Genomic DNA, 25,018 nt, shown 5'->3' with positions numbered 1-25,018 from the left:
TTAATGACCCTAACCCTGTTTCAAATAGGGATTTATTTTGAAAGGCATGACCGGAACTTCCTAAAAAATAATCTTAGCTAGCTCGACAACATCGTACCATTTGTGTATTTTGAGGAGGCGCATTGATGATGTTGCTGCGGAGATAGAGTAAAGGGAAAAGTTGTTGAACTGCACTGTGTGGAGGACACCTACCTGTCAGCCCGTTTACAGGTAACGTCGTTAAACAAGCCGTTAGCATTATGGGAGCGACATTAGCAAGCTGACATATGCTGTCGACAGCTAACCAGCTCTGCTAATAGTAAAAATGAAAGTCATTCTTCTTGCTCATTTCATATAACGCATTCTTAGTATGACTTTTGCATTGTCGCCATAGGCAATAATTATTAACATGGCTATTAATGACATATATTTGTAGTGGAAAACAGTGACTTCCTGGTTGTGGACATTTACTTGACCTGTCCAGATAGTTTCAGTCTGATGGTAGTTGCGTCACTGCACTTGTATTGTTCATGTTGTGGAAACATACACCTGTTTACTCTAACACACACACACACACACACACACACACACACACACACACACACACACACACACACACACACATAGCCACGTTGTGTGAACTCGACCTGAGGGAGTCTCCATAATGGTTTACCTTGGACTTGGTTTAAGGTTAGGATTACGTCAGGGTTAGAGTTAGACAAGTAGTGGGTTATAGTTGGTCTTAATGAATCGAATATAAGTCAGTGTAATGTCCTCTGAGGTGATGTGTTAAATTTTGTGTATGAGACAGTCACTAATAGAGTGACCAAAAGGAGGGAAACAAAAAAGTTGTATAAAAAACAGTAAAATTGGTGAGACAGACATAGAATTACATTTGTGACATATCGCTATCATGTGGATAATGTGAATTTGAATATAATATACATGGTCATTGGTCAGATTTATCTCTTGAACAGAACAGAATACGACAGTGTTGCGAGGGAGGGTATGAACAAACTTAGAAATGGATATTCATTTTTATTTTAAGTTATCAGCAACTCATTCACTTTATTTCCCCTCCAGTTTGCACCACTTCAGCTGGTATTAGCAATTTGATTTCACTTTAACAGCTCTATGAGGCAGATGTGATAAAGTCATAAAGGCTAATGAATGTAATCAAATAGAAGGAGAAAGAGGGGGAGAGAGATTCAATGTCTCTCTGTGTCTCCAGTCATATCCAAGCTGTGTTTGGAGTCAATCTAATTTCTTAAAATTTTATCCAATTTCATGCGTCTCTGAGATCACAGCTTGTGATCTTTGCTTTTGGAGTCGCTTAACTCCCTCAATTCAGAGAGTAAATAAGAAAATTATATTTGACAGAAGTGAGCTGAACAGGAGGACAGAGCTGGGGGAATTATATTACAGGCCAAACTATGAGTGAATGTGTGTAAAATGAGCTCTTAGCAGACCTAAAGTCATACCTGATCTAAGTTTGTAGTTTCACTATTTGTCATTAAATCTTTATTGAAATACATATTTCACTGTGCCAAGCTTGAAATGAAGATGTTTATAGTCACAGTGTTGCAGGTGTCCTGTACGTTGATGCATATGAAACAGGATGTTGATGTGGGGCATAGAATTACAGCATCCAGTCATGAGAGTGAATTAATTTATTTGGAACTTAATCTTCTTATAAACATGATTTAGTTTACAGAATAAAACAACAGCAGGCCTTTAAGATGCCTTTTAAAAAATACTAAATACAAATGCTGTTGTATGAGAAGAGTGGCAGAGGAGGTTTACATTCTCTTCTTAAAACACTGGAACGGAAACTGTTGAAAAGTAAATACAGCAGCCCCACCCATCCCGTCCCTCAGTAGGCACTGTGAAAAGTCACCATGAGCATCCATTATAACCAGTTCCTCCACTCCTCACCCTTCCTGTATTACTACGATCACATTTTTCTGTTGGCCACACAAAGCACTTTAGACACTTTAGACCACTGTATAGAAAAACCCTTCCCCAGAACAGACAAGCTGACATGACAACCAGGAAGTGAACCAATCGCTCACTTTTTTTTAAAGCAGCAGATTGGTTGGAATTTCCGTGTTTCCTGTGGTTGCAGCTTGAGCTAACCACTAGAAGTTTCACTTCCTACTATGCAAAGCCAATTGAATATTTTTGACAGGGAATCGTTCATCACTTTCTCTCTCTCTTCTGAATGTGAGAGTAATGATTGCAAATGTCTGTAAGGTATGTAAGTGTGTTTCTGTCTGGCCAGATGTCTGTTCTCAGCTCATTTTGTTTTTTATGATTTTATTGGTAAAGTTGGTTTGGTTTCCTGCCCAGTGGTTTTCAACCAGCACAGTCAGCTGAAGAAGTTGTAGTTTGTAAAACAGGAACACAAAACCAAAGTAAGCAACAGTAGATGCAGCTCTGCAGAGCTGCTAGCATGCCACCACATGTATTCATATCTAACTGTAGATAACATTCTTTCACGTCTTTTCAGGATGTTACTTCAAATACTCCTGGGCTTCCTGTGTGGCGTGACAGCCCTGGCCGCAGAAAACGGCACGGCTCAGCAGGGTCCTCCGCCGCCGCTGCTGCTGGTGTCGTTCGACGGTTTCCGCGCTGACTACCTGCGGAGGTTCCCCATGCCAAACCTGAAGCTCCTGTACAGCCAAGGGGTCCTGGTGGAGCAGCTCACCAATGTCTTCATCACCAAGACGTTTCCTAACCACTACAGCCTGGTAATACTGCTGCTTGTGCTTCTTGTGTAAAAAGATAGCAGTGTGTGATGGTTGTCTGAAAACACATCCTCCTAGCTGTCTGTCTGATCATGTAAACACATCATGTAGTGGATAACAGAATGAACTCAAATAAATATTTAATAATAATGAATTATAATATCATTGTTTTTCGAGGTGACGGGGCTGTACGCAGAGTCTCACGGTATCCTGGCCAGCAACATGTACGACCCCACCAGCCATAAACACTTCCACGTCACCAATGACACCGACCCGATGTGGTGGAACGAGGCACGGCCCCTCTGGATCACAGCGCTGGACTCGGGCTACAAGACAGCGGCCATGATGTGGCCTGGCTCTGACGTGGTCATCGGCAACCGCACAGCGACACACTTCTTCCCCTACAACCCCAGTGTGACGTTCCAGCAACGACTAGGGAACCTGACAAACTGGATCTTGGGGAATGAAAAGGTAGAAAAGTCACTTTGGTTGGTTTACTGATTTGTGCAATGTAGTTACAGACATATTTCAAGGTTTCCATTTCCACTCTGTTCTAAGACTCTGGTGCACAGTAGCAGCCATTGTTGACGTTCTGTACCATACGCTTCATTCCACCAGGAGCAAGGAGTGATGTTTGCAGCGCTCTACTGGGAGGAGCCAGACCGGTCAGGCCATATATTCGGCCCAGATAACGATACTGCCATGGGCAAAGCACTAAAAGAGGTAGAGTGATGCAAAAGGTTTTTTAAAGCGCTGTATGATTTACAACAGTTGTTGACCAGAAATACATGATCCAGTTTGAGCAGATACCTGAGGGATTTCAATGGGGCTGCATTGTGTTTTCCTGTGCCAGCTAGCTGTGGCAGTGAGCCAGCAGTTATAATACCATGGCCCTGGCTGGTTACTAATTATAAATCTGCTAACATGTCATAATGTTTCAAAAGTGAAAAAGTCTTGTCCTCAATAAATTTAAACCTTTTATTGTACAACAAATGCTGAGTGATAACATTGGGCTGTAAAAGGAATAAAAGGATAAGAGATAAACATTTCAAACCAGCTTTTCATCCAGCACCATCGTCAGGTCAACATCTGAATTTGTCCATAACTTTTATGACCAGATACCTGCAAAACTAATGATATTCGTCAGCCTCTGTACTCTGTGTTTAGAGCTAATTAGAATGCTAACATGCTAAGCTAACATGGTGAACATGATAAACATTAGGCCACCAGAAATCAGCATGTTAGCAATCAGCATAGCATTCAGCTCAAAGCAACACTATTCCTGAACACAGCCTCTCGGAGCCACTGTCATGACAGCAGAGTCTAAGTCTTACCTGTCCCCAGGTTTTGGAGAATACTTTTTGGTTCAAACAGTATTACAGTGTTGTTGTATTAGTCTTAGTTGTCTTGTTTGAGGCAGACATTTATATATAAAGATGCAATGAGTATGTAAATTCATTGTGATAATGACAGACAGTAAGCTTGGTATGACTCAGTAGCTTATCACATTTGACAGTTACTGAAATTCAAATTAGCTTGATGGAAACAGTCATTCACAGCTGTTTTTTGTGTGGTCAGGTTGACGACAACATCGGCCTGCTCATGTCAGAGCTGAAGCGGACCGGCCTCTGGGGTCGCATCAACGTCCTGATAACCAGTGACCACGGCATGGCTCAGTGTTCGGCCGAGCGCCTCATACGGCTGGACGACTGCCTCCACCCCGACAACTACACGCTGGTGGACCTCACACCTGTCGCAGCCCTCATCCCTCTCAAAGGTAACCAGGTTTACACCAGCTAGCATGAGATAAAATAGCCTGCATACAAACACAACCACACATAAACGATGAAAAGATGAATTATAAAGTGTTCACAGAGACGTCTGTGGGTGTGTATGTGCTGTGCAGATGCTGAGGCTGTCTTCAACCTGCTGAACAAGTGCCACCCCCACATGACGGCGTATCTGAAGAAGGCCATCCCTGATAGGCTGCACTACCGGAACAACGAACGCATCCAGCCAATCATACTGATCGCTGATGAAGGCTGGACCATAGTGCAGAGAGGGGACAAGCTGCCGAGATGTAGGTGTCTTAGTTATGAAGACCTGTGATATTTTCACACAGCCTTTGTTTTACTCCACCAATAGAATGACTACAACTTGTAACTGTGGCAGACAGTGTAAGTAAATCACCTGGACACTTCAGCTACTGTTTGTCTGAGGAATAACAGAGGTGTCTACTGGGATTTGTAATGGGATATATGATATCAGGATGTCTCAGGTCTAGGTACTTTTCAAGGAGATAGACAAACAAACTAATTCATTCTCCAGGGTGTCTGCAGGCCTGTGTGTTCTAAATCCAGATGGGAATCATGTATCCTGTTTCTCATTCAGTTTCACACTTCTTTGAAGATATATATGCAGAAATAGGCAATATTTAAAAATATATTTGTTCTTAAAGGAGCTTTCTGACAATTTAATAACTAAGTTGATTTTGGAGATGCTGGAAGATTTATTTTTCTTGATTTTTTTATGAAGCTAAGTTAGTAGTTTCTGTCTGGTTTTGTGGCAAGCAATTCAGGTAGTGCAATGGATGTTTTAAATGTATTTAAATTTGGCTCTGTAAAAGTTGTGAACACAAGTGCAGTATACAAATATTCTCATTTAATAAACAAATGTACACTTAAAGACACTCTACCAGCTCTCCCTCTTCTTCCCTCCCTCAGTGGGCGATCATGGCTATGACAACTCCCTACCCAGCATGCATCCCTTCCTGGCGGCGGCGGGGCCCAGCTTTCGTCAGGGTTACCGAATCAGCAGTTTACAGAGCGTGGACATTTACCCGCTCATGTGTCACATGCTGTCAGTTCCCCCTCAGCCTAACAACGGCACCTTCAACCACGCTCGGTGCCTGCTGGCTGCTGAGACCTGCTGGGACGTCCCTCTTGTGGTTGGCCTGGTGGTGGTTGTGTTACTGGTACTCACAACAATCACTGGTAAGTAGATATGTGTTATATCTATGCATAATTGGCACCAGAGGTAGGATGTAGATATAAAATAATAGGGGACGCAGAATGGATCCCTGGGGCACCCCACAAAAGAGATGAACAGTGTGGTCCACTGCAACAAAGGCTACGCTCAGACCAAGAAGAATTAAAATGGAGCACATCGTTGGTCAGAGCAGTGTCAGTGCTGTGCACAGTGCAAAAGCCAGATTTTAAAATCAGAGAGGAAAATGCTTGTGAATGGAAAGTGGTTTATGGCTAAAACAGGGTTTCCCCTTGAAAAGCCTGGTGGATGTTTGCTGCATACTAACAGTGTTACAGAGGATGAGGCTGGGCTAACGTTGTTGACTCGATGGAGCTGTGAATGTTAGTAGTCTCTTCCTCACTGCCATCACAGTGTTTGGCTGTCTGGAAAAAACAGAGATTCTTGGCTTTTACCTTTCCTTCCTTTCTATCCCTAAATGTCATAGAAGAAGCTAAGGTTGCTAGCTGACGTTAGAGCGCTATTGTCATTCATGCACAATGAGGGTGAAGAATACTGATCTCAGACCTGCTGTTTTCCTCTAGTGTGTTCATGTACTATACTAGAGCCAGATTAGTTTATTCATTTGGCTGTTAAATAATGTATTGTACATCCCCAACGGATCAACAAACTAACAGGACTTGTTTCTCTTCAGTTCTCTTTAGGTTATTTGGGCACCGCCGCCCGTCAGGCCCCCGGCCCTTCCAGAGGCTGCAGGTTGACGATGACGATGACGACCCCCTGTTGGAGTAAACCAGTCAGAGGCAGTCGTCACACACTAATCTGTGTCACCTGTTTGTGCTCCAAAAGGTACTGTTGCACTTTATCCACTGTGGCCACTGCCCCTGCTTTCACACAGGCATGTGTGTACTGTATGTATGTGGTCATGTGTGTGTACATACAGACAGTAGACGTGCCATTTAAAAAGCCTTCAAGCATATGGACACCTGCTGTGGAGTTGTACACTGGTGTAAAAATAGTGACTATAGTTAACTGACTCTCCATAATGTTACTGCTGTAAAAATCCTTTTACAAGAGACCTGAAGATGTGACGAGAAACCAGTGGTGTTTTATTGTGGAATGTAACTTGTTCTGAGGAAATATTTAAGACGTTTTTGGACAACAGTGAGATTAATCGTTTAATTCCAGGAGATTAAAAAAAAGCTACTGATTTAAGAGATTCATTTCAGATTTTTCTGAGGGAACTTTGTTTGTGAATTTTTATTTGTAGTGTAGTGCTGACTTTTTGTCAGCAGAGGGAGCCAGTAGCTCATTTATATTATATGTTACTGAGTTCCTGTGTTTCTTAAGGAGGAAAGCTTCTCAGATTTTTAGTTGGAACTGTTCTTGATTGTCTTTATTTTTCAGATACTGTTACTGTTTAGGTTTATTTGTTGCACTGATAGCTGAGTCTCAGTAACGCTTTAACCCTCCTTGTGTCCATATTTACTCATGTAAAAACTGAAATTTTACACTTGAATCGGTACATTTTTAAAAAACTGTTAAATTATAAGTCATTTAATTGGTAATAATGACTGTAAATGCCACAGTAAGGTCAAATTATATTATTAATTATATAAAGAAGAGGATTTCTATGCAAATTGTCCATTAAGTGTAGGTGTGTCAATTTTCCATTCTGTACTTGCAGTGTATATATGAATTACACCAAAGACAATTATTAAGATGCACAACAGCTGCTCCAAAGAGATACTCACCATCTCAAAAAACGGGGACTGGAACAAAGGGATTCGGATCATAACAAGCAATATAAGCAATATAAAAGTTATTGTCAGCATCAGGTGAGGCAGGAACAGACTGGTTCACATAGATATTAAAAATAGTACAACATCAAATCATGAAATAATTTTGCAGTCAGTTTTCATATTTCTCTGATGCTTGCAGAGAGCGATGCCCCACTCAAAGGTACTTTAACAGGTCACATGACTGTGTGCAGGGAACCGTGTATCCGAGTGTTGCTGAAAGTCACATTTACTGTAGCTCACAATAAGAATTTAAAGCATAAGTCTGAAGATATTCTGTATTTTTCTTATTATTAAAAAAATCCATTAGAAGACTAAACCATCGCTCAATTGATCCCACTAACAGGTATTGTCTGTGTATCCAAAGCCTGTTATTTCCTCTGTGCCGTGAAGCAGCAAAACTAGTAAACACACGGAACTGAGACACACTGTTGCACTGGATGACATGGTCCTTTTATTAACATGAACTCACTGTAGTTTATTTTGGTTCAATTCACACACCATCATGCTGCTAAATACTCACTAGAGCACCAAATGTGGATTCATCCGCAGCTGAAAATAGTCCCAGACATTAACGGGCTTTCTAAAGCTGAAACCATACATTTCTGACATGTTAAGATTTACATCTTCAGTAGGAATTAGTGGGCTTGGGGCCAAGAGCTACAGAGAGGGCGGTGATGTCAATAATACATTGTTGGTTTTGGTCTTTTCATGGGATTTGTTGAAAATAGCCATATTATATATATCGCATGCCTCTCCAACCATATATCTAGTGATATATATACACACTGTTCATGCATCTATTCATGTCTGTGTGTAAGAGGCAAAATGAAACGTCCAACTCTTTTCATGTTCTATTCTTAGTTCTGCATGTAGCACATCAATATGTAAAATGACTTGATATTATCAGCATAAACAAATGAGACCATGGCCAACACGATGGATTCATTCTACACTCATTTTAATTGTCACTGTTGGTCTCCTTCCTGTTCTGTGCTGTGTATCAGTATGATTTTGTGCCATAAAGCAAACCCAGTGACAAATCTGATAGAACATGCAGTATAAAGGTCACAGAAAGATGGTGTCATCTTTATGGTTGTCATAGTTATAATATGTTTGATCCCTAAAGTTACTGTCATTTCTGTACTATGCAATTCCTGTCTGGCCTCTAGAGAGATTCCTGTGGTTCATGGGATTTTCAAAGTGAATAAATTTTACTGAAAATCTGACTTTTTGTGTTTTCCTTAAAAGAAATGTAAAAACCCCTTAAATGGAAAGGAAGAGTGACACACATTTGGAAAAATTAATTTATATTCCTTTATATTTTTTTTCTCCATCGCAGTCACAACATTACAATGTAATAAAATGGTAAATATATAAAATCAAACTCAATACTGACGCATATACATTTCTGTATCATGTTCAAAACCAAATGAACTGTACATGTTTTCATTTATATCTGTTTTATATCATTTAAAATCTGTCATAATTTCTATGTAGTCATCTGTATTATTGTAAATCTTTGTCTCTTCACAGATAAATAGACTTTATTTTTCAGGAGGTATTGTAACAAAAATAACACATTTCCTAATGCTGGCCACCTAGAGCCATTGAAAATATCATTCAACTCTTCCCCAGAATGCTGTTATGCTGTCATAGACACTGAATACACAGACAAACCGGAGATAACAGAATGCGTCTTCTCGTTTCTCTCCTGTTTGTGGTTGGTCAGAAACATTCGGTGTGAATTAGGGAATTCCTCCAAAGACCAGAAGATTCCTGAATGGTGTTTTTTTTTTTTTTTTTTTTTTTTTTAATGAGCTGACGCAGGAGCAGTTTGAACAAAGTTGGTGACGACAGCCATCATTTCTACAGTGAAGTCAGGAGATGTTAGCCAGACAGCCGCTGCTCTCACTAAGACAAACACTGCAGGACAACTGGTTTTGTTCCTCTGTGAATATTTTCTTCATTAAGTTTGAAATATGTGCTTACATGTTGAAGTTCCTATCGGCAAGCAGCTGCACACTGCAAGAACGACCATCTCATCAAGCTATTTAACCACATTCAGAGCTCTGACACCTGCCCAATACAATGGAACACTGTGGTGCTCACAGCCTTATCTGCTTTCAAGCCAAGAGCTAGATTAGAAAATTGATACGACTTTCATGACTGTAAACTAAATATGAAGCTAGTGTCAGGAGACAGTTATCTTAGCTGGAAGTTAAGGGAAATAGCTAGCCTGGCTCTGATTTTTGTACAGATTTTACTAATGAGATATATTAATTTAATAGTTTTAAAGATGCTGGTAACCACTTATTTTCAAACATTAGTCAGAGCCACAGTTTCCAGTCTCTCTGAGCTAATATTTTTTGGAATTTGCATTACTGCCTGTAGATGCGCATATTCCTCTTATATCCAATAACCAACTTCCACTGACTTTTTTTTTTTAAGTAGTTTGAAATTTTTGAAAATACACATTCATTTAATTGCCGAAAGTTAGATCAGAGGATACCACTCTTATGTCTGTTTCGGTAAAGGCTGGAAGGGCAAAGACCGGGCCTAGCTTTGTCCACAGTGAAAAGAAAGTCGACCTAAACATTTGACTGATCAAATTTTTTTATCTTATTAATTTAATTCATACACAAACAAAAGTAAAATGGAAAGTTTTTTGGGAGGGTACAAATTAGAAATACTATTTCTTGGTGCAGCGACCTCATCACTGTGTCAACAAGACTCCAAGTCACCTTTTTAATCTTTGGACAGAGCTGTACACTAACATAAATTCTTGGGAACTTATCTCAAGCAATATTTTTTAAACTTGATCTAAGACAGACATTTCTCAAAATGCATTAATTGTATTTTATCATTTTCATAGTGTAAAATGACAATATATAAAATCATTTTTCATGAACTGTTGCTTGTGGAGATGGTTGTTTTTTGCAGTGCAGCTGATCTGCCTGGTAGTTTTGTCGTTCTTTTCATTTTTTCTGAAAAACAGAACCAAAGGTTGATTATGGCTGTCTGGCAGATCACCTCCAAAACTTTCATCCTGCCTACAGATCTAATATCAGTGTGCTTATACTCAGGACAAGACAATGGCACAGACTCCTACGAAAACACAGTTTCCAGTCAAGCCATATTTTTCTTCTCTCGTCTTACATTCTAGATATTTATAAAGAACATTTACTACCAGTACTTTTGAAAGAGCCATCTAAGCGAACTCATCGAACATAGATCCAACTGAGAAGGATTACCAGGAAAAGGTATTTACAATCAAAATGCCAACCACAGAAAATATAAGCTACTTTTGCACATCAAAATCTCTAGAGCTACTTTTTTTTTTTCCAAGCTGAAGAACACAGTAGAAAAGCATGACCTCGACAAAATAAAAGCTCATGGTACATCTTATAGGTACATCCACGTTAAGGTTTAGTTTGACCCTTCCCTGTGCTTATAGTATCCAGACCTGAGTCAAACCACTGAAATCCTTCCAAATCTTTTTATTTATTTTTTTTGCCAGAGCAGCCAAACATCTTCAGCTCCCGAAGGAGAGGATTTCAATTGTAGTTGAACTCAGATCTGGTAGAAACTGGTCTGAGATCAGAAACAGCTTAGCGTCTGGCCTCGAGTTCTACAAAACCACGATGAGTAATGATACTTTCACAGCTCTGGACCAAGCAAGTAAAACTTTGGCTAAAAAAAGCATATGAAGCATTACTGACACATACGATAGCTTGCACTCGCACATACACGCACATCACACATGCTCACACACACACACACACACACACATACACACACACAGCCTAACCACAGGCCTCATATGCTTTGCAGACCCTGATAGTGGAACATTTTTGTGTTTTTCCAAAGAAGAAAAAAAAAACCTTTCTGGTTTTGATTTTCACAATCAGATGCACATTCCTCAGTCGGGAGGTCGCATCCATCGCGGTTAATCCCAAGATAAAGGTGCATTACACTGTTTTTCCACTCCCGACTAATTTTAACCCATCAACAGACAAACTTGATAGAGAAAGATGTAAATTAAGTGCATAAAAATTGTCACAGATTATCATAAACAAAAGCAAAAAGTTTCAAAAAATGTAAACAAATGGTACATCATGCTAGCATTGTTGCACATTAACACTTCATGGTGTCTGCTTTCTTTACCCCTTCATTGTAAACGAAAAAAGGCGAAAAATAATGATTAAAAACAAACAATACATGAGTACAGTGATGTGGTATTTTTTGTAAAGGTTATCCAAGCCCAGAACTTTTCTGTCTGCAACCTTGCATAGCTGTGGATGTGTAGCCATACAATAACACTGACTGGATATTAATTTCCTACAGAGTGGGCCTGGCTAAGGCTCTGGTTTTTTGGGTGAAGGAAGAAACGTTTCATTTGTAGCGTGCAGACTCAGCTGTAGACTGAGAGTGGATCTGTTGGGTTTTTGACTCCTGGATTATAAAAATCGTAATCTGACTTAAAAACAAAATGTAGATGATACCTGCAGTTTGATTATGAGGCTACAGTTGAGTCTGAAAGCCACACTATGAATGCTTCCGTATAAAGAAGAACTGTGTTTTTTGGTTGTGTCAGACCTGATTTGGCTGTGTTAAACCTGATCTCTGATTGGCTGGAGCTCTGGGTGCAAAGGGGGTGTTGTTTGGGTCAAAAGGTCAGAGGTCAGTGCTGGGGGAAAAGCTAGTGGGACAGCTGCTCTGGAGGTCAACATAAATCTCCCTTTAACAAACCCAGAAGCACATACGAAGCGGTGACTCTTTAAGCCTCTGCAGTGACCATTTATTTTCCTAAGAGCACGTGTGCCCTCAAATCTAGAACATTCATGCAAGAAATTCACGAGCACGATCTGTGGAACTAACAGAAAATGCCTGACTGTGTTCTCTAAATGGCACATATTCGGTTTTTAGGACAACGTGCTAACATAGTATGCTGTTTTCCTTTGATTTCTGTGCTCTGACACACTGAACCCATGCTTAATGTACAGTGCATGTCCAGATTAGAGTGTACCAAAAATAAGCACCACCCTCCTAATGTTCATCATCTTTTTGCACATAACCATGACTCAGATATCTTAAAAAAAAATCCACCTCCACTTCTGTCGAGCGGTTAAGGCATTGTAGCTTTTATGTGTCACCCAGTTTCAGCAGAGACAGAAGGTGTTGCTGTTTTTATGTACACTCTCTACATGAGGAGTCAGATTGATTGAATTACGTTATTCAATCAATCTGAATGTGAAACACTCAGGTTTTCTAAACATATTTGGCTAAATTCTTCATACCACTGTAACCACAACTATACAAAAACCACCCAGCTTTACTCAATAGCACCATATGAATATTGTTCCCAAATTATAAAGGGGTAAGGGATTATTGGACATTAGTGTGTGAGTGTCTGTGTATGTTTGTGTTCAAGCGGTGAGGTAGGGACATATCCCATGTTGTTTACACTACTTTTCACTGTGTGTCTCCCTGCTGCGGAAGAAAACCCTGTGTGCGTGTGTGTGTGTCTGTGAGTAAATGTGTGTGTGTCGTGAGCATGTTCACTAAGCACATCTCCCTGCGTTGGAGACTTGCATAGCTTCTGCAGGACAGGAAGAGCAGTTGTCCGTTTGGACGGAGCCTTTGGCACAGCCTTGGCCGATAACTGAAGGCAGTACTCAAGTTGCACCATAGAATTCAAAGAGACAATCTGCCCTTATTGCACCATAAGTACATGTGTGTTTCATATTTGCACCATATGAAGTGGGATTAGCAGCCAATTGACTCTGTAGCTTGAGTGTGTTGCACCATATGAACCCAGATGCTGCTGCTTCCATTGCGCGGTTGCACCTACTGAATCTATTTGCCAGTTTGCAGCAAATGAAGTGATTTGTCTTTTTTTTTTTTTAGTCGACTAGCACCACGGAAAAGTAATGTAAGCTCGCTCCTTATTCACGGTGTGAATAATTTTTTGCTATTGCTACATAGCCAACATTAGCATTAACAGCTGTTTACTTACCAAGAGCTTCAGCTATTGTTATGTTACATGTTCATTATTCTCTCATGTTGGACTGAGAGCAGACTGGAGGCTAGAGTAACTATTACAGAGTGAACATTTCTTCTAGACTGGTAAGTAAACAGCTGTTAATGCTAATGTTGGCTATGCAGTGATAACAAAAACTTACATATAACACCTTTAAAGGGATATTTTAACATTTTTTGTGTCAGTCTCCTTTTTACACTTCACACATTCTGATGAAAAATGTTATGCTTACTGGCAGTTAATCTGTTATAGGTTATTCATTTAAGCCCATAGCGGTGGTTCCCAAAATGGAGATTAGGACTACCATTGAGGGTCGCAAGAAACTACCACACAAAATTATGCTGTTTTTTGTTTCATCTTTTATTTTTATTCCTGTGAATTACTTAATAATTTTATCTCAGTAAAGAGCTGCAAGAAGAAATTGCTTCATCTTAAGGAGTCACCAGCTACTTGGTCAATAAAATGTCATGAAATGCCTATTATTTACTTCTTTTTAGAGCCTATTTAAAAAATTTATACACCTTACCAATCATTCAAAATCAGCAAATCGTCACATTGAGAAGCTAGTAATTAGGCATTTTTGCTTTATTTATGACTTAATTGTTTATCAAAATTGTTTCTGTAACTTTCTGTCAGTTGACCAATCAAGTTATTATTTCAGCACTGAAAACATTTATAGCATAATTGCTATTAGAGAAATCTGTCTTCAATTTGATCCATCTGGACAAAAAAATAAACATGAGAGACTCCAAAATATGTTAAAATACCCCTTTAAGCAATATTTATGCACTCTTAAATTCTTTCTGTTCCACCTGTTTGATCCTCTTGGACAGCAGCAATAAGAAGCATGTGTGTTCGTCTTAACTAACTGCACCATCTTAAATGGCTCATGGCCGGGTTTCACCTGCTCTACTGCTGACATGAAACTGGAGAAAAGGTGTGGAGCATTGGACAGCAAAAACTCTTTCACCACCCTCCAAACCCTTGTTTTTACTCGCCACCACATGGTGTTAAGGCAGCCCCATCACGGCATGAGATTTCAGGAGCGACGTTCCCGTCTACGGCCTGATGACTGATATCTCGGCTCATTTGTTGTTGCCTGCCAATGTAACAGCTTGGATTACAGGGATAAACAAACAAAAAAATAAATAATGAGCCATACATCACAGCTCAGCCGTGGGTGGCTTTGGAGGAGTTGGATATTGGACACGATACAGGCGAAGACAAGTCATCGGGAGGGTTGTGACGACTGATGTCTAAAACTGTTTTATATCAGCTTCAGTGGCAGCACCCTGTTAGCGTGGGACCGACATGATTAAGACATCACACACATAAAAATCTAGTAGACAGTAGTAGATCAAAAATAATTAGTCTTGGATTTGCTTTTTCTGTTGAAAATTGGAAAATTTCAAATTTTTGCCATTGTCTAATCGACGCAAGTAAACTGACGCATCCAGATTTTTTAAAGCATTAACAACTGTTGATGGAATTAGTAAAGAAAATGTAACCTCCCACGACCCCTCTAAGCCTAACAGGAAATGATGGAGAACAACTGTTTGACCCTAAGACTGCATATACAAACAAAGTGTGATAAGCATGTACTGCTTTATGTCTTTCACTGTATACTATGAGTTGTGAAATAATGGTGATATTTATTACCATTATAGCACAATATCAGTATAATGAAAACATCAGCAGACACTAATACTTCAGTAGAACAGTAAAATCTTTTACAATGTTTAATGTCCTACTTTAAATACTACATGTTTCAAAAACACATGGATTTGGATATGCTTGTTTTAGGGAAATTGGCACATTAACTAGTGTACGTTTAGTATTAATAACTCATCTGTCCTCAGTAGATCTCCATGCTAACACCTTAGCATACAAGGTGCTGAGTGAGAGAAAGTGACAACAACTAATGTAAAAGACCTCTTGACAATGAAAAGGTTTGTTTTTTGTCCTAAATATTATTGAAATTTAGAATGGCATCTAAGCTAATATCTTGCTAAAATGTTCTGCTAGTGATCCCTGTATAGCTAGTGTAGCTACGCTTATTTTGAGATGTTAATACCTCTCATTTTATGTCACTATAGCTCTAATGCTAATTGCTAATAGTCACTTAACATAGTGTATGCCTAAGTGTTAGCATAGTTTAAGGAATAGCCTGACATTTTGAATCGTTTGCTTTCTGGCTTCGAGTTACACGACAAATTTGACACCACTCTATCTGTTAAGTTTGAAAGTACAGCCAGAATACAATCAGCCCAGATTAGCATAAAGACTGAAAGCAGGGGCTGCCTCCAGAAAGTCAGTGCATCTTTCCAAGAAATAGTTACAGCACGAAACACTAAACCCACAGCTTGTCATTTTTATATTTCTGTATGTGTACAGATTAAGCAAACAAAATACAGTGTGTTAAATAATGAGCTTTAGAGGTCGTGGTAGGCAGGTTTCTTTAGCTTTAAACATAGCCATGCTAGCTGTTTCTCTTCTTTCAGTTTTTTGCTAAACTAAGCTAAGTGACTCCTGGCTTTAGGTCCACACTTGGACATGAGGCAACAAAATTACTGAGCATACTTCACAAAATGTCAAACTATTCCATTGAGAGACTGTAGCTAACTGTGGCTTTGATTTAAATTAAGTTTAATTTGAGTGTGCATTTGATGCCAATAACCCTTTCTGTCTCCATCTTTCCCATCATGCTCAGCTATTCTTCCCACTAACCTAGTCAACCAACCCCAAAAACCAATGCGTCCAACTGCTTTGTCACCAGTCGACAACAACGTAGCGGTACGTAAAAAACATCCCCTCTGTACATAGAAAATATATACACTACCTTTTGACTAGACTAACGACAACATGTTCACAAACTCCTTTTATTAAAAGTGACATTTGTTCTTTCTTTGTCACGTCTTTTTATTCTACTGAAACCCGAGAAAGTGTGAGCGACGCAACGTGAACAGCATGCGGTGGTCGAAGACTCCAGGTGTGACACTGTGCTCGTTTTTCACTTTTTTGTTTTTTCTTCACAGCATAGCGCGGACGCGTGGAATTTAAGAAATGAGACCAAATGAAGAGCGATCAGAGGGGTTGCAAATAGAGAGACGGAGGGATAAAAAGAGATAGAGATGGACTCGCGCTGAAGCAGCTTGTTGAGTCGATGGCCATGGGACTCGCAGGTCGTAGGTGCCCGCAAGGAAATCATGTGTGAGTGTATGTGTTTGTGAGTGTGTGCGCATGTTTAAGTGTGACAGATTGCTTTTGTGTCTGTGTGCTTATACCAAGTGCGACATTGTGAGTGAATGTGTTTCTAAATCTTCTCTAAATCTGAACATCCATGTGTACATACATATCTTTTTTATGGTGGCACATGTGCTTATGTGTACGGTAGGGTGGGTGGGTGTGTTTGTGTGTGTGTGTGTGTCAGAGTGAGGACTCATACTGCAGCAGTTCATACAGTAGGGGTCCATCACGGTAGCGGATGCCCACGGCGGCTGGCGTTATGTACTGCAGGATGTTTATAGTCCTCCGCAGGCGCCTGTCTACATAGTGGGCGTCCCACGCTGGGTAACGCTTCCTGGGCATGTCGATCTTTATAAGTGGGCCCTCGGGCTTGGAGGTGGGGGGCGCTGACCTCACCTGGAAGACGGGGAGACACGTCTCAGCCACATCCTCTTCCGTCTGCGACTTGGTCATGTGAGCCGGGGTGGGCGGCGCAGTCGGTGGAGCAGACGGGGGTAGGGGGAGACCCCAGAGCAGCTGGGCGCAGCAGGACGAGGCGGGGCTCGGCTGGAGGTGGGCGGTAGCTGGGTGCAGGAAGCCGTAGTACAGCAGCATGACCAGAACGCCCCCAGCAAACGTCAGGTAGACGCCGCACAGTGCTGGGACAGCGTAGGAGTCGGTCAACACTGGGTCCCTGTAGGCATACCTGCAGGATGGTGGAGACACAGGCATTTAAATTCATGTGTGTTTGCATGTGCTCTTATGTGTGTTGTTCCAGTGAATGAACTACAGTGCCCATGATCATCATAATGATAAAGCTTATAGTTATGGCTGTCTCAAGCTTGCCTGAACCATCCCTTAGTTATGCTGCTATAGATCTAGACCACCGGGATTTCCCACAATGCACTGAGCTCCCCTCTTTTTCTCTATCTGTGCGTATACTAACTTGATATCTTCCCTTTCCCACAGTTTTGTGCTCTTTGGTCTCTCTCCTCCTCTCCAGTCGCGTTCTGTAGAGTCTGATCTGTGATGACACGCCTCCTGCTGCTCCTACAGTCCTGCTCAACACCTGCTGTTAAAGATGTCCTGCTGTAGGCCTGCTTCTAGTCTGAGTACTACTGTTGTTATTACTACTATAATTATCATCGCTATTATTGCGACTAATACTATAATGAGTACCACTTTACATCTCTTTATGCTATGTTCTCCTTTCCCAATTCTCTACCCTTCTGCTTGAGGTTTCTGCCTCTTAAAAGGATTGTTTCCTCACCACTGTGTTTCCACAGTGCTGCTTATGGTGGTAACTGTTTGGTCTCTCTCTGCAAATATTATGATATTAAGAGCACAGTCTAGATCTGCTCTATATGAAAAGTGCCTTGAGATAACTGAATTGAATTGAATTGAATGAAAGAACATGTCACCTGGTGCAACAGTGTGGCTCATTGATGTGTTTTTAATAGTTCTGGGGTTTTATCTGCTTGCAAAGCCTTTTCCCACCACTCTGCAAACTGCCAGCCACCTCAGGCAAGCTGGCTCCCTTGAGATTTTCAAATTCACACTTGAAACCTCATCTCTTTAAGGGTGTAAAACACTCTGATCTTCTACAGTCTTAACAGTGTAAGGAAGTAGCATTCAGTTCATGTTTATCTTAGCTTTTTGAAATGGTTAAGATTTGTTGTCTGTCTCATATTTTTAACTACCCTTAACTCAGCCTCACCAATCTGCCTGCTCTGACCATATCCCCCCAGATTTTCATTTGAACTCACCACAGCCCGGTGAGGATGGTGTTCTCAGCCAACACCACAGTGTAGTACGCCACCATCCTGTACCGCGTCCGGCCCTCCTTCACGTTAAACCAGCAGAAGATGTAGACTATACCAACCACCATATTGAAGAGCACCTCCTCCCATTTGGACATGCAGAAGTCAGTGCCCCCGTGCACCACCCAGAAAGCCATGGCGCACCAGTGGAGTACCACAAAGATGCCAAAGTAGATGTGAAAGAGGGAGGCAAAGAGGGCGAGTGAGAGGACGCGAGACGAGATGGTGAAGAGGCGCCAGAAGAGGTGCAGCAGCGCCCCGCGGTAGCTCATGCTGCGCTGGTCGTCACGAGAGTCCCGCAACAGCTTGTGGTAGGAGGCCAGAACCCAGGCGAGAGACAGGAGGGAGGCCAGGGAGGAGATGCCTACAGAGACAAGAGGAGAAAAACCGTAGAGAAAAAAGGTGGATGAGTTAGATGCTTCTTTTTTTGAAAGAACAAAGTTGAATCATGTTTTCAAGGTTCGTGAAACAAAAAGTACATCAGCACAAATAAATAGTGAGTCAGTGTGGGTGTAATAATGTGAGCACGTCCTTAAATAAGAGGTAGTGCGTGACACGACAGAAACATTTGGTAATGACGCTTAATGGTATGAGTCTAAACATAAAGTCATTTTTAATGTCCCAGCTGCTGTGTGCATCCACCCCCTGTACTAGTCACATATTTGCATTAAAATAGAAGGTGTCCCAAAACTCCAGAGCGATAGAGATGAATAACACCAGTGGGTGGCCGACTAGATGATACATCTCCTGGATGAATAAGGAGAGGAGGCTGATGGACTTTTGGCTAGCACATCCCCCGTACACTTGACAACATGATTGTGCATTTTTTGTGGATCTACCTGAACAATAAGCACAGTGTGAAAATCTAAAAGCAGCACCATCTGCAGCCACAAATTACAGAGCACGATGTGTGCAAATTGCTAATTACTGTTTGTGCAGCTGTTGATTTTGTATGTGCTTTGTTGGCTACATGAAAACACAGTGTTATGTTTGTAAATGTGGCAGGAAGTTGGAAGTGTTCATGTAGAGCTGGTCTCCTTGGCTTTTCAGACACTGTAGCAGTCTGACACCCGGCGGGGTCTGTGCTCCACCTACACTGCAGCGTCTCGGCTCGGTTCTCCTGGATCATGATACAGAGCTGCAGGACCAGCTGAGGCGCCGACTCCAGGAAAGTCTCCAGCAGCCGCAGCATGTTGACGTCTGCGTACTCGAACATCATGGCCCAGTACCAACGCCGCTGGTGCTCCTTCTGCCGGCGCGACATGACGCCCAGATACAGCGTCCTGATGTACCTGCGGGCGGTCAGAGGTAAAGGTGGAGGGTTAATTAATAATCACACCATACATTTTTAAGTCTTATTCACACAACTGTTGGTCTGTTAGTCTGACTGAAAATTAGATGTAAAATCATAAATTGATCAATTTGATCATTGACATAAATGAATCTGCAGCTATCCTTATAATTGATTCAGCGTTTTTGTCTGTTTCGCAAACAAAAAAAGCCAAATATTTGCTGTTTTCTAGTTTCTCACTTGTGGGGATTTGATGTTATTTTCTTCAACATTTTACAAACCCAAATGTGTTTTTTCAGTTTGGTTTGTTCTCTTTATGCCACCTCTGCAAAATTCTTGTGACCATTTTCACTTTTTCCCGACATTCTGCAGTCTGAATTCTTTGCCTCAGGTTTAGAGGCTAAAAAGTTATAACTGAAAATCTGTGTTACAAACTGAGACATGGTTTTTGAAAAATGTGTGGCTTTATTAAGGAGAAGTCCAGCTAAAGGTGATTCTGAGTTGCATTATGGGAAATGTAGGACCCTGCATTTTGGAGCTTGACCCACAATGGGTCCTAAAAATCTGAATATTTCTGTCTCTCTGGTTCAATTTAGATTATTCTTTTTTAATATGTAACTCTCAAGTCTGAACACAATCCTTAATCAGTGAACACTGTAAGCAGCAGTCAGACCTGACCAGCAAAAAAACTAAAACCTGTCCAGCCACAGTGAGTGACAGCCACAGGAAACTGTATTCTAGTAGAAATTACTCATTATTGTAAGTATATACCAATAATTTAACTTCCACTCTCACTATCCTCTAGTTATTCTGCTTAATTTGATAGATAAAATGAACACAATCCTAAAAGCTACAGCCATACTGAACTCCCACTGTATATATTTTTAGTTTTCATTGTGGTCTGATCATTAATAGAAGCTCTTTGTTAGCAAACAGCCATGACAAGATTTTGATCCATACATCCTGAGTGGATTTCTCAAACTGGGAATCTACAGTACATGTGGGTGGGATGTGGGCAGAGATTTCAATTAAATCTGCCTCAGGGCATGAGAGAGTGTGTGTGTGTATATGTGTGTGTGGACATGTATGTGTATATGCACATGTGTGCAAATGCGCTCTAATGATATCTCCTGCCTCCTTGTGTGTGCATAGGTGTCATTGCGTGTGTGTACTCGTACATTATGCATGGCTCTGTATGTGCAGCCATTACATCCATCTGGCTTGAAACATACAATCTTAATTCACATAACATAAATAATGCACCATCTATGGGAAAATGTCTTCGTGTGCATGCACACCACTCCTATACATGTATGGTAATGCTTCTAAATGAACCATTTAAAGCTGATTTAATGGATTTTGTGGCTTTAAAATAAGACACGCCAAAACGCTGTTTGTCCTTGACTCAAGAACAGGAAGGATAAATCCTCAGCATCGTTTGTTTGGCTTTTTTGAAACTCTGTAAACAGGAAGTCCTTTCATTTATGTTCATGTGAAGGATTAAGGCTTTGCCGTGCAGCGTGGCAGGCGAACCTGACAGCCACTTAAAGCCCTGACATGGAGGAGACGTGTTTTCGAACCATATGTACCGAATACAGTGGATCCTCCACAACTCCACCCTACCCCCACCACTCTCACTCTTCCTTTTCCCTCTCTCCTCTTGCTCTTTTTCTTCTCCCCTCCCCCCCAGTTCCCTCTGTTCACTCGCACTGTGCGTGTGCAACCTTTCTCCCTCCTCCTCCTCCTGCCTTTTCTCCACAGCCTCTCCATCTCTAAGCGATCCGTCTCAATCAGGCTGAACCATTTCCTCAGCTACAAACAAGCACCCCCTCCTCCTCCTCCTCCCCCTCCTCCTCCATCTCCTTCCTCCTTCTCCTGCTCCTCCACTTCCTCCAGGTGGGAGAGTCCATTCTGCAGGCTGAGGGGGTGGTTACTGGGTGGGGTGGGATGGAACTGGAGGAGGGTTGTGTGTATGTGTGTGGGGGTTGATTTAACCCTACAACCACAGAGAGACCGAACTAGAGGAGCTGAGTCGCACATTCCTAGCGCAGCAGGATGTAAACACACTTACACACACACACACACACACACACACACACACACTCATCACTCCACTCTCCCTGCTGCCCGCCCAGGGGCGAGTGGACACCATTAAGCAGTCTTCTCGGAGAGAAAGGGGTGGGGAGGGAGAGTCACTGTCCTTGTATGGAGGGCTAGGAGGCTGGAGACAAGCACACTCCTGCTGCTACTACTACTACTACTTGTGTTGTCAAAGCTACACACACACACACACACACACACAAGCAAACACACACAAAACAAATGAAACAAGGAGCGAGGAATCTACAGCAACAGAAAGGCATGTGTGTGTGTGTTGGAGCAAAAAGAGCGCATGTGTGTGTTTCAGTTTTTTCCCGCCAGTGCTTTTAGCACTACAATTAGCACCCACCCTTGTCCAACTGTGTGTGTATGTGTGCATATATATATGTGTGTGTGTGTGAGAGAGAGAGAGTGAGCGAGAGAGAGAGAGGCAGACAGTGGGATGGAGGGGGAGATGTGTTGCCAGAAGCGCAGATGCTTTTCCTCTTTGTACTCTCCATGCATGCTGACACTCATGGGAAGAGCCGTGACACCGTTTTTCCACTGGTCACACACACACACACACACACACACACACACGCATGACCGCGCACACACACACACACACACACACACTGGCTCCTCTGCTCTCCAACTACAGTAAAGAAACCCTGACTGAGATGCTGTCCATGGTGCTGAAAATGTATTCAGCACCATGGACAGTGTTTCTGTCACACACACTGGAGGTGTCTTACTTTAACATACGAGGCTACTACAGAGTGTGTAAAGGGTTACTGCAACAACGTCATGATTACTACAGTTGTGTCCTTTCAACTGCAGTCTGTACACCACAAGTTTCTGAATTTGCTTTTCCAAAGGTGACCCAAAAAATGAAAAGAAAGTGTTAAGAAGTTAAACAAGATCATGGAGTTTTTCTGTGAGAGCAGAATCACTGTCTCACTTAATCTCTGTCTGTCACTCCCAGATAGTAAGTGAAGTACTGGAGAGGTCACACAGAGCCTTTTCCTGTCCCCCTCTTGCTCTTCCTCTCCTGCCTGTCACTGTGAAGCAGGCTTTCTTTTCTTCTGGCTACATTGACTAGACACACCACTCTATCCATTAGCAACATTAAGTGTGTGTGAGAAAAGGAGTGTGTGTGTGTGTGAGAGAGAGAGAGAGATAGAAAGGAGAGTGGTGATAGCCTAGGTTAGGTTCTGGTGTGTGTTAGTGTTTGTCCTCCCCTACCTCCACACTTGCCCCAGCTGGAGGATGTGTATGGTGGCCTGCCACAGCCAGATGGTGGCCAGCTGCAGGCGGTCCCTGCCGGGATACAGGCACCCCAGAGCCACCGCGCCCCGCTTGGTCAGCCCCTCCACCTCCCCGAGCCCCCCGCCGGTGTAGTCCTGCACGAACCAGCGGAAACTCAGAATCTGGACCAGCACCGACGGCACCAGCACGAAGAAGAGAGTGAGGCCGAACCAGAGGTAGTCCTGCCTCCGGTAGTAGTCCACCGCCAAGCAGAGGTCCGTGCCAACGTCCCAGAAGAAGACGAGGAGGGCGAGGATGATCCAGAGGCAGTCCAGCCACAGCTGCTCCCGGGGTGGGCAGTGAGTCTCCCGGATGCCGACCCCGCCGGCAGGCTGGCCCCCACCAAGCAAAGAGCCGAGGCAGGCTGAGCGGCAGCCCCAGTAGCAAGCGGAGGAGCGGCAGCACTGACAGATGTGGATCGCAGCGGAGTCCAGTGGCTCCTCGGCGTCAACATCGTACAGCTGGGCGAAACCGCCGCCGCCGCACCCGACCCCGGCTTTGCCGCCGTCCGACTGCGCGGCCATGTTCCCCTTCCCGCTCCTGCCCTCCTGCGAAACGCACGACAACCGCACCGTTGTGCTTTCTCGCGGGGCGCGGATACCACGTCACTTCCCAGATACCTGCTGCCCCCTTCCCTCTCGCGCCGCGGCGACTGCTGTGTCTCTTTCCCGCCCGGGGCGCGAGGAGCCATCAGAGCCGGCGGCCGCGCGACGGCGGCTCCCCTTCTTCCTCGTCCGGTCGAGACACCGCCACCGGGCGCTCGAGAGCAGCAGCAGCAGCGGAATCCGTTCTAGTCCAGCAGCCCTGCATCATCCCGTCCTGCGCGCGCGGTCATCTAGGGCGACGGGAGGCTATGACGTAATGCATCTCCCGCTGTTCTTAAGACGTGTCAGTGAGTGTGCGTGTGTGTGTGTGGATAGATGTGTGTGTGTGTAGGCGCGCGCCGGACACCAGACTATTCTCTCAGAACACGACTCGTGCTAATCTAAACCTTCCTGTTCACTCAACCGGATGACCCCCGACTCCTGCCTCTCACACCGCCCGCGCTCAGGCTGCAGGTACCCGGCATCCGCTGCAGCCCAGGTCCGCTCCGCTCCTTTCCGCAGCTCCAGCCCTCTGCAGCTCCTGCTTCCCCACTCCTCACTTTCTCTCTCGCACTCTCACTCCGCCCTCTACCGGATAACGACTTCAACCCCGAATTCACATCTGCCCACGGGCGCGCAAATGTGCACGCGCAGTGAAGTATAGGGGGTCGTGCAATCGCCCATCGCGCTGTATAGAAACAGGGTGATTGTTTTCTAATGAAAACAGCTAGTTTTCTCTATCGAGAAGAGGAAGGAAAAATGAGATTTCCACCTTCTGTCCTTCATCTTTCCATCATTCATCATTCATCATCCTTTCCTCCATCCATTCCCTCTCTCAGTATCTCCCTCATTCTGCACTTCCCACCTCTCTTTCTCCCTCACACTCTCCATTCATCCCTCCATCATCCCCTCCAGTGGGCTGGCTGCCCTGTGGCTCTGCCAGCCTAATCAGCCATAACATATGTGTGTGTGTGTGTGTGTGTGTGTGTGTGTGTGTGTGATCCCTGCTAGGCAAGCAGGGAGTTAGAGAGGCGAGGATTTAGGAATGTGAGAAACTGGGATGGACACTGTGCATGTGTGTGAGAGACAGGAGGGAGGGGGTCTGAACTGAAGGAGATGGAAAGCTGAGGGGCAGATAGAGAAAGAGGGATGGATTTA

General features: G+C 42.9%; 2 protein-coding genes across 3 annotated transcripts; one reads left to right on the top strand and one right to left on the bottom strand.

The window, feature by feature from the left end:
• Positions 1-53: 53 nt before the first annotated feature.
• enpp4 (ectonucleotide pyrophosphatase/phosphodiesterase 4) lies at positions 54-8,739 on the top strand. Of its 2 annotated transcripts, none has more exons than XM_018689205.2 (8): positions 54-210; positions 2,489-2,729; positions 2,904-3,197; positions 3,345-3,449; positions 4,305-4,503; positions 4,633-4,806; positions 5,450-5,719; positions 6,406-8,739. In XM_018689205.2, the coding sequence occupies exons 2-8, from the start codon at positions 2,490-2,492 to the stop codon at positions 6,501-6,503; spliced, it is 1,380 nt and encodes a 459-aa protein (XP_018544721.1). In that variant the 5' UTR covers positions 54-210; position 2,489; the 3' UTR covers positions 6,504-8,739. The 2 variants fall into 2 exon arrangements, with proteins under 2 accessions (XP_018544721.1, XP_018544720.1); XM_018689204.2 differs by lacking the exon at positions 54-210 and adding an exon at positions 2,091-2,232.
• A 560-nt stretch (positions 8,740-9,299) lies between these two features.
• On the bottom strand, positions 9,300-24,524 carry xkr6a (XK, Kell blood group complex subunit-related family, member 6a). Its single transcript, XM_018689203.2, has 4 exons — positions 23,214-24,524; positions 19,694-19,890; positions 18,545-18,962; positions 9,300-17,484 (listed from the first exon to the last, which is right to left on the bottom strand). Exons 1-4 carry the CDS (start codon positions 23,798-23,800, stop codon positions 16,980-16,982), a joined length of 1,707 nt encoding a protein of 568 aa, XP_018544719.1. The 5' UTR covers positions 23,801-24,524; the 3' UTR covers positions 9,300-16,979.
• Positions 24,525-25,018: the final 494 nt, after the last annotated feature.

The sequence above is a fragment of the Lates calcarifer genome, linkage group LG7_2 (assembly GCF_001640805.2).
Source record: "Lates calcarifer isolate ASB-BC8 linkage group LG7_2, TLL_Latcal_v3, whole genome shotgun sequence".
Classification (NCBI taxonomy): domain Eukaryota; kingdom Metazoa; phylum Chordata; class Actinopteri; family Centropomidae; genus Lates; species Lates calcarifer.
This window is presented reverse-complemented; position numbering and strand designations above follow the sequence as displayed.

Bases quoted from the DNA above. Each gene is read 5' to 3' on its own strand.
- enpp4 (XM_018689204.2), top strand. The intron at 3,198-3,344 runs GTAGAAAAGTCA...TCATTCCACCAG, and splicing joins GGATCTTGGGGAATGAAAAG to GAGCAAGGAGTGATGTTTGC. The intron at 4,807-5,449 runs GTAGGTGTCTTA...TCCCTCCCTCAG, and splicing joins AGGGGACAAGCTGCCGAGAT to TGGGCGATCATGGCTATGAC.
- xkr6a (XM_018689203.2), bottom strand. From the start codon at position 23,800: ATGGCCGCGCAGTCGGACGGCGGCAAAGCCGGGGTCGGGTGCGGCGGC. The intron at 19,891-23,213 runs GTAGGGGAGGAC...GACCGCCCGCAG, and splicing joins CAGCTGGGGCAAGTGTGGAG to GTACATCAGGACGCTGTATC. The intron at 18,963-19,693 runs GTAGGTGGAGCA...TTGTCTCTGTAG, and splicing joins CCGAGCCGAGACGCTGCAGT to GCATCTCCTCCCTGGCCTCC.